The following is a 19,793-nucleotide window of genomic DNA, read 5'->3' on the forward strand; positions in this document are numbered from 1 at the left end:
AGGTTATCAATGCTAAAGGGATGACCGGATTTTGATTCTCCGAGGAGAAAATAATCTAAAACTTGCTCCCAATTAGCATGTATATTTATAATCAGAAATACATATTTTAACTTACATATAAATCAAAATCACATCTCAGTCTTTTGCCTCAGGGAGCTTGCATAGCTTGGAAGTTAATATGTACTTTACTCTGGATTAGTTTCCGACAAGTGACATTAGAAAGTTTACATTGAATAAATACAGAATTTCTTTAACCAAAATCATCAAAATTTTAAAAATGACTCCAACTACAACATCCAGAATAAACATATATAGTGGGAAGTCAATTGTTTGTTATTGACATTTTAAACATGTATAAACATTAAAGAGTTTTATTTAATTTTAGCCAATTAAATTTGATGGTTGATTTAAACCATCGGAAATATGAGTTTTAAACAAATATTGACTAAACTATAGGATTAAAAATGTATATAAGGTTATGATTTTAAGTGTTTGAACAGTAGAGACTTGTTTGGTAAGATAGTTGAAAAAGAAAATGTAATCACATACTTATAAATATATAAGACAACATATTGATATTGTTCCCATTTCAATTTATTTATTTGAAGCTGAGGGCAGAAATCAATATTATTTTCATTCGCAATATATTTAATATTTGCGTAATCCTTTTGGAATGAATATGGCATATATAAAGACACAGAATTTTAGGGGCCATTCTAATCCAGTATCACACACAACTAATATTCACTTAAATGGGTAACAACTTTGATCTGGCACTTCACACTATCAAAAATCAACATGGAAATAACACTATAATCATGGAAATCTGGCCCCTCTGAAACCCTGGGTTTCCTTCACATGTGTTGATAAAAGTATTACATTTATTAAGTGCTTCATCTTAAACCAAAAAGTCATTTTAGTGTTCTCATTGCCTAAAATAAGATGCAACAACATGCAGAGCTTTCCCATCCATTTATCTCACAAAGCTTGCTTACTGTTGTTTTGTTACGCTATCCCTCTGTGTGCTAAAGTGGCTGTGGTATGAATATAGGTCTTAAGAAGTAAAGCACTTAATCATATAATAAATCGAAGTACTTCTATCACTACATCAAATTGATACCCAAGTGTTGGTGCCAGTCAGATATCTGTATTAAAATTCTTAATAAAATAAACAACAACAACAACAACAACAGGAAAAGAATCATGGACAGGATTATTTGATTATATGTATATGTGTACAAGCTATTCCAAGCTAAAAGTTTCCCAAGAAATTAAGGTCAATGGAATAGTTTTGTCATAGGGTCACTGTAATCCATACACGCTTTGTAGGGATGTTCCAGCTGCTGCGATCTGTACTTAGTTAGGCTTTGCTGTCATCTTCTTTTGATTGTATATCATTGGAAACTTTGATTTCTATAGTTTCTGGATTCAATACCTCTTTCCCATTTTCTTCTTTTAAAGGCAATTTTCTAGAAAGAAAGGAGAAATTAATATTATACTTAATTTGTTCAGCAAATCTTCTAATGTTTAAATCATTGTTTTGTAGAAAGACATATACTATATGTCTTGGGCATTTAGAGTTAATAAAATTACAGAAAACAAATTTGGCTAAAGCAATATCAAATTGATTTGAAAAAGTTTTTAAAAGAAAAGAAAATAGTTTAAAACTATTAATTATAAAAGATTGAGAATTCAGAATGACAAATAGAATAATATATTTTTATATTTAATAATGCTAAATCTTTCATTACCAGATGACAAATTTAAAATCACTTGGTGAACATTTTCTTCTTGTATTCACTGTTATGAGCTCCCAATCCAGCTTCCCCTCCCGCACACCTCTCCTGCCATGACGCAAGTTAATTATTAATCCAGTTTGCTATCTCTATACATCTATGTGTCTTAGATTTCATACACAGAAAAGCATACAAAACAACACAAAAGGGAAGAAAATAAAAGACAACAATAAGAAAAAATTTAAAAACAGAAAAAAGTAATAATTGAAATATTAAATGGGGTCCAAAGGGAGATCAAATGATAAATGATTAGCTTTTAATTTAACTACATCTGCAATAATTAACTTTACAGTGCTCTTTGGTTAATAGTAAGGCTCCTCACATCCGTGGACTATGTTCAGAGGTGATTTATTGAGGTTTAAGCCATGTGGGGATTCTTTCCCCTTCCCCCCCAGCCCCCCTCACGAACCCTTGATAAGTTAAAGATTATTATTTCAATATCTTACATCGTCCTCCATTGCACCTCATCCAATTTTCCGTTATTCGTCTTCCTGGGAGGGGGTTCTAGTTGCTACTCTACTTTCAAGAGCAAGTTTCTGAATCTTTTATAACATCTACCCTAATCTTTTCTTTCTTTCTTGTCTTTTTAATCACTGTTTAAGAGCATCATATTCTTTAAAATTTTTGAGGAGCACTTATTTCTGTAACCTATTTCTATCTTCTTGATAGTTATGAATAAAGTTACATGCATATCTTTTCACACTGGATTTTTATGTTACCTTGATCCAATTTTTCTCGTGTTAGATGTCTCAAAGGAAACTGGGTTTTAAATATTATACATTTCATTAAAAATAACTATATTTACAAAGTATAATGGGTCGGCAGCTTTGATAATACCCAAAGGTCATGCCAAGCTACATACTCAGGCTCTGTTAGTGGTGTAGTTTCATTTGGCTCATTTACTGGGCTCCCATCTTCATGGCTAGTGATCCTTTCATCCTCTGTTCTCATCTCAACTATGGGTTCTTTTGAGCCATCTTTCCTAGAAAAAAAGACAAAACCAATCTTGCTTTTATATTGTAAAATTGAATACATTATAGAATATGGAATAAAAGTCCCATTTCATCTCTACTCCACCTCAAGAAAATTAGCAAGGGATTAGAATACATCAGAAATTATTTTTATTTAAATGCAACAGACAATAATGCAAAAAATATATGTATAAAATTAAACTTTGTATATATATGTTTTCCATATTCAAATGATCTTCCTTTTTTAATCAAGAAGCTAGCATATAAAATTTTATTTTCAGTTCCCTTTGGAATAGATACATAAACTAATTTTTTAGAAAAATAAACAAAATATTTTAAAGTACCATATATTTTAAAAATATAAGTAAATACTTCATTTGAAAAGATACAATGTTGTGTACATTATAATTATGAAACATTATATTATATATAATATGCTACTGTATTATAATATGCACATGTATTAAAATATCTATATAAATGTATATAAAATGCTTTAGCTATACTTTGGTAATTTACATGAACATATTAACAGTTTTTGATAAAAACAATTTCTATAAAACACATTTTAACATATATGCATGACATTTTAATTTATAAATTAATATACAAATGTATTAAGGCATGATTGCTATATTACATTTATTTTTAATAAGGTCACATATGTCAGAACAAGAGTAGCATGATTATTGCAGTCTTATACTTGAAAAAAGGGGAACACCTGTTCGTTATTGGGTTTTTTTGGTAAGGAAAATTTTAAAATCCAACATAAAGAAGAGGTTTCATATGAAGGAAGCATATATTTCTGTTAAAAATCTATAAGCTTGTCCATGTGAGTATACTAGAAAGCATTTGGTGATGATGAAAGGTAAAGTGAAATTGAGCAGATGAGAATGATACATTCCTCATGTTGTTTAGAAATTGAGGTGGGGAGGGGAAGAAGATAGGGACAGTAATCTTCAACTACTCAGGGGTCTTGTAGATCTTTTCTACAGCACTAGAGTACATCTTGCCTGATTTTGATTCACCTTTCCATCTTCAGAGGCAAAAGAGGAATAAAGAAATGCTTATATTAAGTTTTACCCTGGACTTATTTTTGAACTTAATATAATAAAAATGATTTATAATATTGAAGTCAAAATATTCTAGTAATAAAATATTTGTAGAAAAGGTTCTAGTAGTTGGGATTTTTTTTCTCCTAATGGTGAATGAAATCGTTAGGGGAAATCAGGTAAAATCTTTCTTCTACCCCAGCATATCCAACAAATGGATTATTTTTGGTATTAAAGGGAATGATGAAAACAACAACAAATTGCTTCTAATCCAAAAGAAAATATATTGGAGTGATGTTTCCTTGGTGTAAAATACTATGCTATCTTGGTACATTTCTAATAAATATAGATATACTAAGATGACATTTATGACAAAGGATGCTACAAATTAATACTGTATTTCTTGTGTCATCAAAGAGAACATGGTTCAAGAGTATCGGGAGGTTGTGATATATAAATATTTATTCATAAAAGGAAAAATATGTCAATGCAAAAGCACCAAAACAATGTTTTATTAAAGTTGCTCATCCTTGAAATGAGTTCTTAAAAAGTATGTAAACCAGGAGTGTGAAGAAAACAAACAAAAAACCAGTGGCCCATATATTTAATAGACCCTAGAAATGCTGAGACATGAATGAACAATAAAACTAACCTGAATGATAAAAGGATTTGGTTGAACTGCATTAGTATCTTTAACCATACTTATTCTATCTGTATGCTGGACAAATAATTCATGACTCTGGACTATATAAGGAAAAATGCCATATCAGTATTGGAAAAAAAGTGATGAACAAGCTGAGATATACAGATAACACAAGCGTGCTCGATGAACGTGAAGAACTCTGGAATCCCTTGTTGATGATGGTCAAATAATAGTCTCATCTATAGATTAAAATTCAATGTAAAGAAAACAAAAATCCACCTAACTGAACCAATAGAGAATAAATAAAGGGAATTCTGACACTGACAGTATCAAGGATTTCATTTTGTGTGGATATATATACACAAGTGTTATGGAAGCAGCAGTCAAAATAGCAAATGATGTATTGCATTGGGCAAGTCTACTGCAAAAGACCGCTTTGACGTGTGAACTCTCAAAGACGTCACATAGAGAAGTAAGAAGCGTGTAACCCAAGGCCTGGTGTTTTCACATACACTTGAAAACTGGGACATGATGAAGGAAAACTTACTGTGTTGGCAAAGAATATTTTAAAGTACCACAAAAGGCCAGGAACACAATTTAAATCTGTTTTGAAAAAAGTATAGTCAGAACGCTACTTACAAATGCGGCTGGTAAGACCTCATCTCGCGTACTGGGGCAGGTTATCATGAGACACTAGTGCCGAGATAAGGACAGCATACTTGGTCAAGGGGGAGGAGGGACCAGCCAAAAAGAAAAGGACTCAATGTTCTAGATTGACACAATAACCATCACAAAGGACTCAAGCAGAACAACTGTGCGGATGTGCCTCTGCTGTGGTCTGTCGTATACTGTGTCTCTGAGTCAGAAGATATTCAGTAGGGCCTAACAATAATGCATATATTGGATGTGAGTATATATCAGCAATAGGATCTCATTCCTTTTTAAATTATGAACTAAATTTAAAAAATATTTGGAAACATGGAGAGCAGCATGTTAATAGCATTTATCCATGTGAAGGTAAATGCCATCAGGAATAAGAAAGATGATTTCTGCTTTCTATATTCTTTAGTAATCTGGGTTTTTAAAATCAATATAGTATATGCATGCACATTAAACAAAACCAAACTCACTGTCATTGAGTTGATGCCGGCTCGCAAAGGCACTGCAGAATGTGGTAGAACCACCGCCTGTGAGTTTCAGAGGCTATAACTCTTTAAGGGAGTAGAAATCCCTTTCTTTCTCACATGGAGTGGCTGATGGTTTTGAACTGCTGACCATTGAGATTGCAGCCCAACCCATCATCATTACACTACCAGAGCTCAGAATATACATGGGGTTATACTTTTTGTACCTATGTCCCAAAAGAAATAGCAATAACTAGTAAGCTGTAATTACAGAGAGTTAACACCTCAAAGATTATAAATGTCTAACTGCGCTCTGTCCTTTTCAGACATCATCAGGTGTATCATGATCATTGCTAGTTATAATATTATATAACAAGTAAACATATACTACCAGTATATATTGGTTTTGAGCAAATAAGTCATTATCTGGTTATTATCAGCCCTAAATATATACAAATAAACCCATATACCATTAGGGATCTTAAAGTATAAAGACATATGTCTTTAAAGAGCAACTTATATGTTAACTTTACTTTATCTCATAAAGCATAATAAGATGTAGAAGGCGTTTTGACTAAAATAGATTGTTAATGAGATGTTTAAGAGTTTTTGATTAAAAGAGAATGGAGGAAATAAAAGCTCCCGGGCAAATATAAAACAAAAGATTTAAATCTTAAAAATACTACGCTCCATATATTTCCTTTGATTGGAAGTAAGTAAAATAATTTCCTGTTCTCTTTAAATTAGTGTTTTATGATTTCTGAGATTGAAGTTTAGACCACTCTATATAAGTAAAACTAAAAATCATATATTATTGTAATATTTGAATTAAAACAGCTGCTGAACACTACCGCCAAATGTTCAGTAAAGCTTTTGAAAGAAATGGGAATTGAGCTATCATCCACTAATACCCCATTAACCTTGTGTTGTTATAATTCAGATATGAGATTTAATTTTCATAATTTATAGAAGAGCTGAAAGAATGAATCAAATGTGATTCATTCCAATTAGATTACTCTCATTACCTAATTATATTTGAATTATAGGTTCTTCTGTATTATTTGTACCATTCTATGTGCCTTGTGTGCTTTAGGATTTATGATAATTTACTAAAGTCCTGAGATGTATCTTTAACTACTGAATGTTTCGACTAATAATCTAATACAATTAACTCACTCATTGCCATCGAGTCAATTCCGACTCATAGACTCCATTTTGTCAAATACCCATTATGTGGTTTTCGCTGAAGCAAAATGGCTGTATGTGCTGATATCCCTATTTCCACTAGACACACCCTGATTTACTGACATTCTTTGTTTGCACGCTTTTTTATTTTATAACCTTCTTCACATATTAAGTCATTTATTCAAAAATGATGGCCCATGTGTTAGAGGACTTCATAACATTTGTGCCAATTTTCATCATTTTGAATTCCATTTCATGAACTTTCTGAAGCCTGTTCATAGAATTATAATTGTAGTTACACTTATTGTGTCATCAAGAAAATAAGTCCCTGAGACCACAGTCCTGTTGGAAAAACAAAAAATGATGGTGCCAACTACTGACATCAATCACTCCAAAAAGGCTCTCAGCAGAAGATCATGAGTAGAGTGGGATACAATGTGAAAAATAACTTAAAAAATCAAAAAGAGAACAGCTTTATTTGTTGGATAGGGACAAAGGAACCCCCCAAGATTATGGCCCGTGCTGACTCTGCTGGTCTGATATAATCTAACCACCTAAGATAGCTTTTACATAAGGACAAGGTTAAAAGGATTGAGAAAGAAGGAAAAACGGAAACTGTAAACACAAGAAGACAGTGGGATGAGTGGTAATACATAAAAGGGACTTTAATGGGTGATTTAAAACAAAATATATAAAATGCTGAATTATGAAAATGAAATACCAAACTGATAAGCCACTCTGTAAATCTTCATCCAACTCACAATAGTTTGTAAAGATTGTGAAGAATAAAATCAAAGCAATCCATCTTTTCTCTCAGTGTAATTCAGCAATGACTGACCTGATGTTTAATCATAATTGCTCAATTATTGGATAAATTCATATTTCCTTTTATGACAGTCTTTTCACATTCTATTCCTTCAGCTGGAATGTCACTTTCCATACTACTCCCAACATACACATAACTCACAACAGCCCCTTGGTTGCACTCATTCTTTATCATCGATTTCTCAAATAAAAATATTAGTAGGCAAATTATTTATATTATTACATAGTATGTAGCAATTATCACATAGTGATTTTTTTATATGTGGGATTTTGTTTTTTTACTAAAATATGTTTCACAGACTAAATGTTCATTGCAAAAACTGATTCTACTTTTGTTCACAATTATATATCCAGATGATAGTGCTTGAAAATTAACATTGGAACATAAACATTTGAAAACATATTTACTGTTTTAAATAAATAAATGGATACATAAAAGAAAAATAATTGTACATTTTCACTTTTATATTTTAATGTGAGACAATCAGAAAAAAATAATTTTATCTTGATACATTCTAAGTAACAATGAGATATTTTCGGACTGACTATTGAATTAATTCCGTAGAAAACTGAGCTCACAGCCAATATGGTTTCCTAGAAACGCTCCTCATGTGTAGCAAATGTGTTTGGTAAGAAGTTAGCATAATATAACAAACTGTTATAATATAAAGTTTGTACTTACATGAGATTTTTGAACCTATTTAGAAGTTTATGCTATATTAATCCCATTTTTAAATGTTAATTACTCATGAAACATGCATACATGTATTTTGTTGTTTTTAAGAGGTTTCAAATCAGTTCCAGCTCATAGCAACTGTACATACAATAGAATAAAACTTTGCATAGATAGATTTGATATAGTTTAGTTAATTTTTTGCCTATTGTGTCAACCCTTCTTGTTAAAGATTCCCCCTGACACCTTTTTGTTGTTGTTGTTTTTTTTTTTGGCCGACTTTCTAACACCAAGCATGCGATCCTTCTTCAGGAATTGGTCACTCTTGATATAATATCCAAAGTGAGATGAAATATTGCCATTATTGATTTTAATGAGTATTTGGGGTATAAGAATTATTAGATTTATTTCTTCTTCTGGTGGTCCATTGTAGACATTCTTGTACACCATAATACAAATTGGTCAATTCTTCTGTATTTCTTAGGAACTTTTCATAGGCATCAAAAATCTCACTGCCACCAAATGGATTCCAATCCCAGTAACTCTACAGGTCAGTGCAGAGCAGCCCAGGTGGGTTTCCCACATGGAGTAGAAGGCATGGTCTTTCTTCCTAGAGGTGAATGGGGGCTTTGAACTGCAAACCTTGAGGTTACTAGAACAATGCAAAGCCACTAAACTACTGTTGAGTTGAGTTGACTTTGTCCCACAGCAACCCTAAGTACGGCACAGCAAAACACTGCGTGCTGTGCACCATCAAAGCAGTTTTATGTCCTGTAACCCTATGCTGCAGCCACTGTGTCAATCCATCTCAATGAGAGCCTTTCTCTTTTTTGCTGCCCCTCCACTTTAGCAAGCATGTCTTCTCCAGGGACTGGCTTCTCCTTATAACACATATAAACTTGGAAAGACGTCTTCCATCTTTTTATCTAAGGAGTACTCTGGCCTTACTTCTTTCAAGACAGATGTATTTGTCCTGTTAGCAGATCCAAGACCACAATTAGAACGCATAGATTCTTCTTCGGTCTTCCTTATTCAATGGTCAATTTACACGTGACTAAGGTCAGGTGCACCTTATTCTTCAAAGAATTATTTTCAGTACTCTAAAGAGGTCTTGTGCAGCAGATCTACCAAATTCAATGCATCTAATAATCTCTTTCCCCCCATGATTAAAGTTTTACTAAGGAAGTTAACATGTCATGCCAATGATAAATGCTCAGGGCAGTTGTTTGTCAGGATGTTACAAAGTCTGAGGTCTGACAATAAATGCCCATAGCAGCATTCCACTTTGCTATAAGTCTCGCCCAGGAAGCATTCCGTTCCATGGGTCAGCAAATGTGATCCAACCTCCTGCACAATAGCGCTCATCTGAACTTGATCTGTGGTTTGTGAAGTCCATCGCACTGTTCCATGTTCTGGCTCCCAGCTATGTTGTTGCTCCTCTAAGAGTACAGGTATCATCTGGACCCAAGAGGTTCACGCTACAGAAATCTTGAGTCCAGAGGATGTGCTCCACTCCTGGCTCAGGTGGTAATAAGATCCCTCCTCCTGCTTCTGAGAGAGTTCATGCTGTATACAGCAGGATGTGACTCCTCAGAATCATGTCTACAATGACTCATTGGTGAATCCTATCAGCATCTTCCCTGACTTCTTACCGGATCCATGCAAGGAAAGGTTATTTCCCGAGAGGTGGGACTTAGACTAGAAGAGCCATATTCAATCATCCACTGCCCCTGTACCAGTCTACCAATGACAGGCATTGTCTTAGTAACAACCTGACTTTTCCCATACTTTATTTTTATCTGGTTGGACTATTGGTATATATACATATATATAAATTAAATCATTTTATTGGGAGCTCAAACAATGTTTATCGCAATCTATACATACATCTACTATGTCAAGCACATTTGTACATTTGTTGCCACAATCATTCTCAAAACATTTGCTTTCTGCTTGAGCCCTTGGTATCAGCTCCTCATCTTATACTCTCTTGACTGTTACTTCCATGAGCATTGATTGTATCTCTAAGCAAGAAAAAAATATTTTGTTTATTTTAAAAATCATTTTATTGGGAACTCTTACAGCTCTTGTAATAATCCATACATCAATTGTATCAAACATATTTGTACATATGTTTCCATCATTATTTTCAAAATATTTACTTTCTATTTGAGTCCTTGGTATCAGCTTCTCTCCCTCCTGCCCCTCTCATCCTCATGACTATTAACTTCACATCTTACACAGAGCTCTGTCTACTTTCACCCACGTTTCTTTTGTCCATCCCCCTCATGAGGGGGAGGGGTAGTAGTTCCCCCTTCTTCCCCTTTCCTCACTTTCTTCCCCCTACCCTCTTAGTATATGTACTCCCTTTTCTTTCCCCGAGAGGTTTGTCTGCCTGGATAACTTGTGTCGTGAGCTCTTATTTGTTCTGGTCTAGTCCAAAGTGAAAGGCCAGACTGAGGTCATGGTAGTGTGGGGAGAGGACACATCAATGAGCCAGATTGTGTGTTTCATGGATGTTATACTGTGCCCTGGTTGACTCATCTCTTCCTTGTGATCCTGATGTGAGGGGATATCCCATGGTCTACCATTGGGTTTTGGGCCTATGCTCAGCCCCACCCCCACCCCATCATTATTTTTAGGGGAGCGTATTGTTTATATCTCCATAAAAATGGGAATGTACATGCAGACAACCATGGTTGGCCAAATCTTGAGGACACATGGAGTTACAGGAATGACCCCAATCAGAGTCAAACTAACCCCTACCTTAGAAGTGTGTGTTACAGAGGATGACACTAAACTTACAGGTTGGGGAAAGGGGCCAGCATCCCATGCCCACACAGAAGGAAACCATGAAGGAAAAAGAAAGAGTGATGGCCTAGACCCCTTATCGGCACACCAAGCCCTGAGGAGGACATCCTTCCATGGAGCTGCTAAAGTACAGAGAGGACTGTGGGGCCAACAACAGCTTAAGACATGATGTCCCCTCAATGGAGCATAACCTGACAGAGGACATTACCGGGAGCACATGGTGGGGAGTGAGTCTAGTCTGAGCGAACCAAGAAGGGAACCTAAGAGATCAGGAATGGGAAAAAAGCAGAGCCCCAAAGCACTAGAGGAGTCCCCATAATAGACTTCAGGCTATGAGAGGCAATTCCCAGAACCCCCACAAGAGGTGGGGAGATAGTAATAAATGTGATTGGAAAGACCTGGAATTATGTATGTTTTTTCAGGTTTTTTTTTCTTTTTCATTCAATCTTTTGTTTGTCTCCACTATTGTTGGTTTGCTACCTATATGAGAGGCATAGGAAGCAAGCCCGATGAGAAAGCAATGGGACCAATTATTCTGGGGGGACTAGAGGGGAAGAAGATGTACAGGGAAGGGAGTGGTGATCAAACAACACCGTAGACAGGGGGACATCTAGGGAATTAAAATCAATAACAAGGAGGATGTAGAGATGATGGGTATGTTGGAGCAATGGCAATTTAGCCGAGAGGATTTACCAAGGGGCAGAAGAGAGAGCATGATGGTGGGACAGGAGGAAGGAAAAGGAAACAGAGGAAAGATCTAGGAAGCAAAGCTATGGACAGAGTTATAAACATGGGTGAGTATAAATGTTATATTAATTCACAAAAATAGAGGTTTTAGCTGATGTACATATGTTTATATGACAATACATGAGGTACTGAATGAACTTTGAGCCTCTGCTCAAGCCCTCCCTCAACACAAGAACACTTTGTTCTAACAACCTGGGATTCTGTGATGCTCACCCTCTAACACAATAGTTGAAGACAAATGGAGGCACAAGTAAATGTGGTGACGAAAGCTGATGGTGCCCAGCTATCAAAAGAATAGCGTCTGGAGTCTTAGAGGCTTGACGTTACACCAGTTCATTCTCTAGAAGAGAACCAACAAAGCCTACATGGAAGAAGCACACCAGCCTCTGTGATCATGAGGTGTAAATGGGATCAGGTAACAGGCATAAAAAGACCCAAAACAAACAAAGAAAAACATCTTTGACAACTACACGTTTTTCTCCATTTATCATGATGTTACCTACTCATCCAGGTGTAAGGAGTTTGATTTTATTTACACTGAGTTGAAATCCATACTGAAGGCTGTCATCCTTTTTCTTAATCAGCAAATGCTTCAAGTCCTCATGACTTTCAGCAAACAAGGCTGTGTCTTCTGCATATTGCAGATTGTTAATAAAACTTTCCTTAATCCTGATGTCACATTCTTCTTCATATAATTCAGTTTCTCTGATGATTTGCTCAGTACACAGATGGCATAGGTATGGAAATGTCACACAAACCAGAAGTATACCCATCTTGATATTAAACCAAGCAATATTCTCTTGTTCTGTTCCCACAACTGCCTCGTGATTCATCCAAAATTCTGCATGAGCACAATCAAGTGTTCTTGTCTTCCCCTTCTTCTCAAGGTTATCCATAGTTTGTTAAATTCACATAGTCTGATACTTTGGTATAGTCAATAAGACTCAAATAAACATCTTTCTGAGGTTCGCAGATAGGAGCCAAGTTTCATCTAATATCAGAAGTTACATCACTTCCTCTTCTCAATCTGGCCTGAACCTCTGACCATTCCCTGTCCAAGGACAACTGTCACCATTGTTGAGTGATCTTCAGCAAAATTATACTTGCTTTCTATATTAATGATATTGCTCCAAAATTTGAGCATTTTGCTGGTCTACCTTTCTTTGGAATAAGTACAGATATACATCTCTTCCAGTCAGTTGTCCAAGTAGTTGTCTTCCAAATTCCCTTGCATGAATGAGTGAGTGCTTCTTCAACTTTTTGAAACATTTCAATTGGTATTCCATCAATTCTTAGAGCCTTGTTTTGGGCTAAAGTCTTCAGTGCCCCTTGAACTTTTACCTTCAGCACTATGGTTCTTGCTCATATGCTACCTCTTCAAAGGAAGGAATGTCAACTAAGTATTTTTAGTACAGTGACTCTATGTATACTCTCCATTTTTTATCCTTCCTGCATCATTCAGAATTCTGTCCATAGGATCTTTCAATAACTCGACTGAAGTCTTGATTTCTTTCTTGAGTTCTTTCATTACGATGAGTGTTCTTCCTTTTTGTTTTTCTAGTTGTAGGCCTTTGACATTTCATTATTATATTTTACTTTGTCTTGTCAAGCTGCCTTTAAAAATGTTATATTCAACTATTTGACTTCATTTCTTCTGTTTGCTAGCTACTCTATGAATAAGATCAGATTTGAGAGTCTCTCCTCACTTTCACTTTGATTTTTTCCTGTATTTTTACTGACCTTTGGTTTTATACACGAATGCTCTTCTTGGTGCCCTCCAATAGCTCAAGAGGTCTGGTGTTACTAGTTTGCAGGATGTCAAGTTTGTCCTTGAAATGTTCTCAAAATTCAGGTGGTATAGACTCAAGGTCATATTTTGTATCTTGCGGATGTGTTTTATTTTTCTTCAACTTCAATCTGAATTTACATATGAGCAATTCATAGTATGTTCCACAGTCAGACCTTGGCCTGATTTTAGCTGCTGAAATGGAACTTCTCCAGGTTCTCTTCCCACGATGTAGTCAATTTGATTTCTGTGTCTGGAGATGTCCATACATATAGTCCATACATAGTATCTTTTTGTGTTTTTGAGAAAATATATTTACTAGGAACAAAATTTTATTCTTGTAAATTTTATCATGTGATCACCAGCTTCATTTCTATCACCAATATAATATTTTCCAACTATTGTTCTTCCTTTTGTTTCTAACTTTTGCATACCAATTGCCAATAATTATCAATGAATTTTTATTACATCTTTAATCAATTTCAGACTGAATATATTGGTAGAATTCTTCAATTTCTTCAGCACTAACTATTGTGGTTAGTGCATAAATTTGAATAATAGTTGTATTGATTGGATTTCCTTGAAGGTGGATAACTATAATCCTATCATAGAAAGGATTGTATATCAAGATATTTCTTGAAATGTCCTTTTTGACAATGAGTGTAATGTCAGTGTTTCTTGGCATAGTAAGCCATATGATTTTCTGATTCAAAATGATTCAAAATTTTAATCTAAACAACAGTCCATTACAGTTCAATAATATCTAAGATATTGATCTTTATGCATTCTATTTTATTTTTTAGAAGTTCCAATTTTCCTAGATTCGTACTTCATGCTTTACCAGTTCTGATTATTAGTAGATGTTTGCAGTGTTTTCTTTTTACCATGAGTTGTGCCCCATCAGTAAATGATGGTCCTGAAGATTCTACTTACATGGGCTTTACTCTATTCACCTCACCTTGGTGACTCTACTTGAGAAAACAGCTCCTATTCAGTCACATTTCAAGTGCTTTCTCATCCAAGGGGCCCAATTTCTGACACCATCTCTGACAACAGCCTGCTTCTTTCCATTAGACCTTCAGTATCTGACAATGTTTAAATTTATGCATAAGGCTTTCAGCAACTATATTCTCCCAAATTGGCAAGTAATCCCTTTTTATAGTCTAGTCTTAGTCTGGAAGCTCCATTAAAACTTATTTGCTTTGGGTGACTTTGCTGGCATTTGAAATACCAGTGGTCTAGCTTCCAGCATCACAGCCACACGGAGGCCACCACAGTGTGACAAACTGAGGAGACACATGTTGGCCACCGGGACTAGGGTTCTGGAAAACCACAGGCCTTGAGTGAAGCATATAGGAGTTCTTGATGTGATGGCCTTGTTTTAAAAAGTTTATTGCATCGTGTTTGCCCAACTAAATATTGTACATTGCTTGACTTTTTGAGTGCCAATTCCATGGGTGTTTATTGTATATCTAAGTAAAATGAAATCCTTGAAAACTTGAATGCTTTTTCATTTCATATGTGGCTTGTATTAGGCTGGTGTCTAGAGAAGCAAAACCAGTGACAGTCATATATGAATAAGAAAGAATTTTGCATCAGGAAGATGTCCCAACCCAATCCAAATAAGTCCATGGATCCAATGCTAGCTGGAGCCCTCTTCAGATTCAAGTACATGCAAATTGGTAACTCCAGAATGGTGGAGAGAGAAGAGGAATCACAGGCTGCTGAGGGAAGGGTTGCATGGATTAAGGTTGGTGGGAATAAGGCACCCACCAGATTTGTGGACCCCATGGGGTCACACCTGGAGGCAAATATATAATCTAATCAAGGAGGAATGCCAAGGGCTGGAGAGGGACAAAGGTTCTTAATTTTTCTCTTATAAAGAACCACACTCCCGAAGAGGCGTCATTAGGGTGTGTCTTGATGATACGTTGGACTGGACCTCTACACATTCATCCACTGACATAAAATCTGACCACTACATGGTGCACTGATTCAGTTGTGAGGATTTTTGCTTTCTTTAGGTAGAAGTGTAATCCAGACTAAAACGAACCATCTTTGATCCTCATTAGTAAGTGCTTCAGTTGCTCTTCCCTTTCAGCAAGCAAGGTTATGCTGTCTACAAGGTTGTTATGCTGTCACAGGGTGTAAGTTGGCCTCCTCTGATCCCTGTGCCAACTTCTTCATATAGTTGCTCTTTGATCAGTTCTGACATACACCTTTCTCATTTGAAATTTCAAAAATCACAGCATACTCCCTTGGAGAAGGGAATGACTCTGACTTGTTCTATATACAGATTCTGCATGAACACATTTAAGTGTTCTGGAATTGCCATTGTTCAGGATCCGAGGATCCCTGGAAGCATAATGGGTTAAAAGGAAGTCCTCAACAAGATGGATCAACAACATGGCTGCACTAATGGGGTCAAGTCAGAACAATTGTGAGTACAGCGCAAGAGTGGGCAGTGTTTGTCTGTTGTGCATAGTTGTTAAGAGCTGGAACAGACTCAATGGTACCTGACAAAAGTTGCCCTAATTTATTACAGTATACAGAGTCAAGTGCCTTTGGGAAGTCAAGAAAACACAAGGAAGCACCTTTCTGCGATTCTCTTTCCATCCCAGATCTAGCTGCCACCACCATGGGATCACTTGTTGCATATCCTTCTGGGTCCGGCTTGCATTCCGGCAGCTACACAGAGACAGCAGTGCTGCAACGGCTTAACACTTTTATTCAGCTAGATCTTACTTGAATTATATATCAATTAATTATTTGATAACTATGCATTATGTTGGATCACATGCTTTAAAATGGACATGAAGAAATGTGCATTTCTTCCAGTGTGTTCACCAGGTAACTCTCTTCCAAATATTTGGGCATAGAAAAGTAAGCATTTCTAGTGTTGCTTTTGTGAAGTGAAGTGTCACAGTCAGAGCTCTGTCAATTCTTGGTGACTGTTTTTCCACAATCCCTTCAGTGCAAATAGTTTTCCTGCACCGTCATAGGCTCTTGGTCTAATGTTATCTTCTGAAATGGTAGAACATCAGCATTTATTTGGAAAGGTGGTGGCGGCGGTGGGGGTGTTAAATTCTATCTTTTCTTGATATTTTCTGTGCCATTCTATTTTTTCCTATATGATATTTCAATATTATAACTCAGGCTTTGAATATGTATATGTATATCTTTAAATATAGGAATGTGTAGATATATGAATATGTATACATACATGAAAAATGTTTTTGTAAAAATACTGAAAACTCTTTTCATTAGATGAAAGAAACTGTGGAATGAATTGAATGTGATTAATAAATATGGCTTTAATCATGCATTTTTGTCTTTCCAGGTCATTAAGTTTAATTAAACTGAGAAACATTTGTAAACAGAAGTGTCTGACTATAACCTAAAAAATAATAGAGCTTAAAAAAAAAGAACTTAGATCATAACTTCTTTACACCTGGTTCTTCTGTATATGGCATCTGCATCCTGCCCATGACTCAAGAGAGAAACCTGAAAGTCTTACTTGATTTCTATGTATCATTCCAAAGGTCAAGCAATTAATAATAAGTTGACTATCCTTCATTGCCTGCTAGAGTCTATTCACTTTAATATATCTTTAATACTATTGCTGTGGTCCAAATGTCAAACATTTATCATTTATTACATAGATATTTCAAGATTCTTACCTTGCCTCTCTAATATCAAATCTTTCCTTTATTCCTAACCAACCTTCTAATAAGCCATTTTATCACAAAATAACTAAAGAGATTTGTTAAAAAATCTTCCAGTAACTATTTCAAATAAAATTAAAGTTTTTACTTGCTCCCATGAACATTTAATACTTATATAACTTGCTATAGCAACCACCTGATATTTATACCTATTTCTCTCTACTACTGTTCATTTATACTATTACCAATTCAATTTTATACTGTTTCTTCCTAAACATACTTCACAATGAGTCTCTATCTTAAAATAATACTAATAAGAAAACTACTAATCTAAAAAAAATAAATATTGTGATTTAAAAAATTTATTTTAAAAATAATGATTTTTAAAAAAAGAACCTGTAAATAGTTCAAGGTCTGTTTGTTGACCTCTAGCATCCTTGTGTTCTCTTTTGTCACCTTGCCATGCTAACCCTTGTTTTGGTTTGTGCGTGCATATTATTATCTCCGCAGATCTATCTAGATAAGATAGGCTGGATGAACAGTCTGGAGGGGAAAATAATGGGACCAATGGTTTCAGGGGGACATGGGAGAGGGCGAGGTGGGCGAAAGGAGGTGGTGTTGACTAACCCAGGGACAGGGGAATGATGAGTGATCCAAAATTATTGGCAAAGAGGGTGTGAGAGGCCTGGAAGGGATTTGTCAATGGCAATGTAACCAAGAGAAAGTACTGAAACCCAAATGAAGGGTGAGCATAATAGTGGCACAAGAGGAAAGTTAAAGGAAATAGAGGAAAGAACTAGGAGGTAAAGGGCATTTATAGAGGTCTAAATATAGGCATGTATATATGTAAATACATTTATATATGATGATGGGGAAATAAATCTATGTGCATATATTTATAGGTTTAGTATCAAGGCAGCAGATGAACATTGGGCCTCCACTCAAGTACTTGCTTAATGCAACAGTATTTTGCTCTATTAAATTGGCATTCCACAATGCACACTTTCCTGATACAATCACTGAAGATAAATGTGTGCATAAGCAAATGTGGTGAAGAAGGATGATAGTGCCCAGCTATCAAAAGATATAGCTTCTGGGGTCTTAAAAGCTTGCAGGTAAACCCGTGGCCATCTAGCTCAGAAGTAACAAAGTCCACATGGAAGAACCACACCAGCCTGTGTGACCACGAAGTGTTAAAGGGATCAAGTATCAGGCATCAAAGAACAAAAAAATCACATCATTGTAAATGAGGAGTAGTGCAGAGTGGAGACCCAAAGCCCATCTGTACGCAACTGGACATCCCCTTACAGAAGGGTCACAGGGAGAAGATCAGCCAGTCAGGGTGCATTGTAGCAACAATGAAACATACAACTTTCCTCTAGTTCCTAAATGCTTCACCCACGCACCCTACTATCATGATCCCAATTCTACCTTACAAATCTGGCTAGACTAGAGGACCTACACTGGTACAGATAGGAACTGGAAACACAGGGAATCCAGGACAGATGATCGCTTCAGGACCATTGGTGAGAATTGTGATACTGGAGGGTGGAGGGAAGGTGCGGTAGAAAGGGGGGAGCGATTACAAGCATCTACATATAATCTCCCCCTGGGGGATGGACAACAGAAAAGTGGTTAAAGGGAGATATCGAACAGTGTAAGATATGACAAAATAATAATCATTTATAAATTATCAAGGGTTCATGAGGGAGGGGGCAGCAGGGAGGGAGGGGGGAAATGAGGAGTTGATACCAAGTGTTTAATTGTAGAGCAAAAATTTTGAGAATGATGAGGGCAACAAATATACAAGTGTGCTTGACACAATCAATGTATGTATGAATTGTGATAAGAGTTTTATAGCTCCTATAAAATGATAAAAAACACATAAAAATAAAATAATGATTAAGATAATAAAAATAAAATAATGATAAAGATAATGAACAATAGGTTTTGATGAATAGAATATGATTTTCTGAAGAATCTTCCGGTATTACATAGAGAATTGATCCCGCTCTATCATATTTTCATTAAAATCTCTTTCAAATAATATTAAATTCCTATTTCTTCTTTATCATGTTTTGTACTCCAAAATGCACAGGTGACAATGATTAAGAAAAATTGGATTTCATTTTTTAAAATTGAAGATCAGTGCTAATTTAATACATAATAAATTTTAAAATATACAGAGTATCTATGAGAAATAGACAGAGACAAATGGAATGGTGATGTTGGGATAGGCTTGACAATAAAATCAGTAAGGTTATCCCAGGTCTCTTATAAATAATTCCCGTAAGCAACACTTATTCAACAAAAAAAAAAGTGTAATTTCTTTTGGAAAAAGTGCCCACATTTCCCTATTTAAACTCACAATACATGCATTAGAGATACTTATATTATTTTACAGATGAAGAAGTAAGATTAGGCTAAGGATGCCTACTGGCATATTGGATTAGATATCAGGCTGCTACCATAAAGTCAGTAGTTAAACTCCACCAGCAATTTTCTTTCATAAAGA

General features: G+C 35.4%; 1 protein-coding gene across 1 annotated transcript in view; it reads right to left on the reverse strand.

The window, feature by feature from the left end:
• Nucleotides 1-474: 474 nt before the first annotated feature.
• Nucleotides 475-19,793, reverse strand: part of NCAM2 (neural cell adhesion molecule 2) — a 595,057-nt gene continuing 575,738 nt past the window's right edge. Inside the window, exons 17-18 of the mRNA XM_075542416.1 lie at nucleotides 2,659-2,778; nucleotides 475-1,469 (exon numbers count right to left, since the gene is read on the reverse strand). Coding sequence (XP_075398531.1) covers nucleotides 1,361-1,469; nucleotides 2,659-2,778 — 229 coding nt within the window. The 3' untranslated portion in view covers nucleotides 475-1,360. The remainder of the gene's footprint in view (nucleotides 1,470-2,658; nucleotides 2,779-19,793) is intronic.

The sequence above is a fragment of the Tenrec ecaudatus genome, chromosome 2 (genome assembly GCF_050624435.1).
Source record: "Tenrec ecaudatus isolate mTenEca1 chromosome 2, mTenEca1.hap1, whole genome shotgun sequence".
In the NCBI taxonomy this organism is placed as follows: Eukaryota; Metazoa; Chordata; class Mammalia; order Afrosoricida; family Tenrecidae; genus Tenrec; species Tenrec ecaudatus.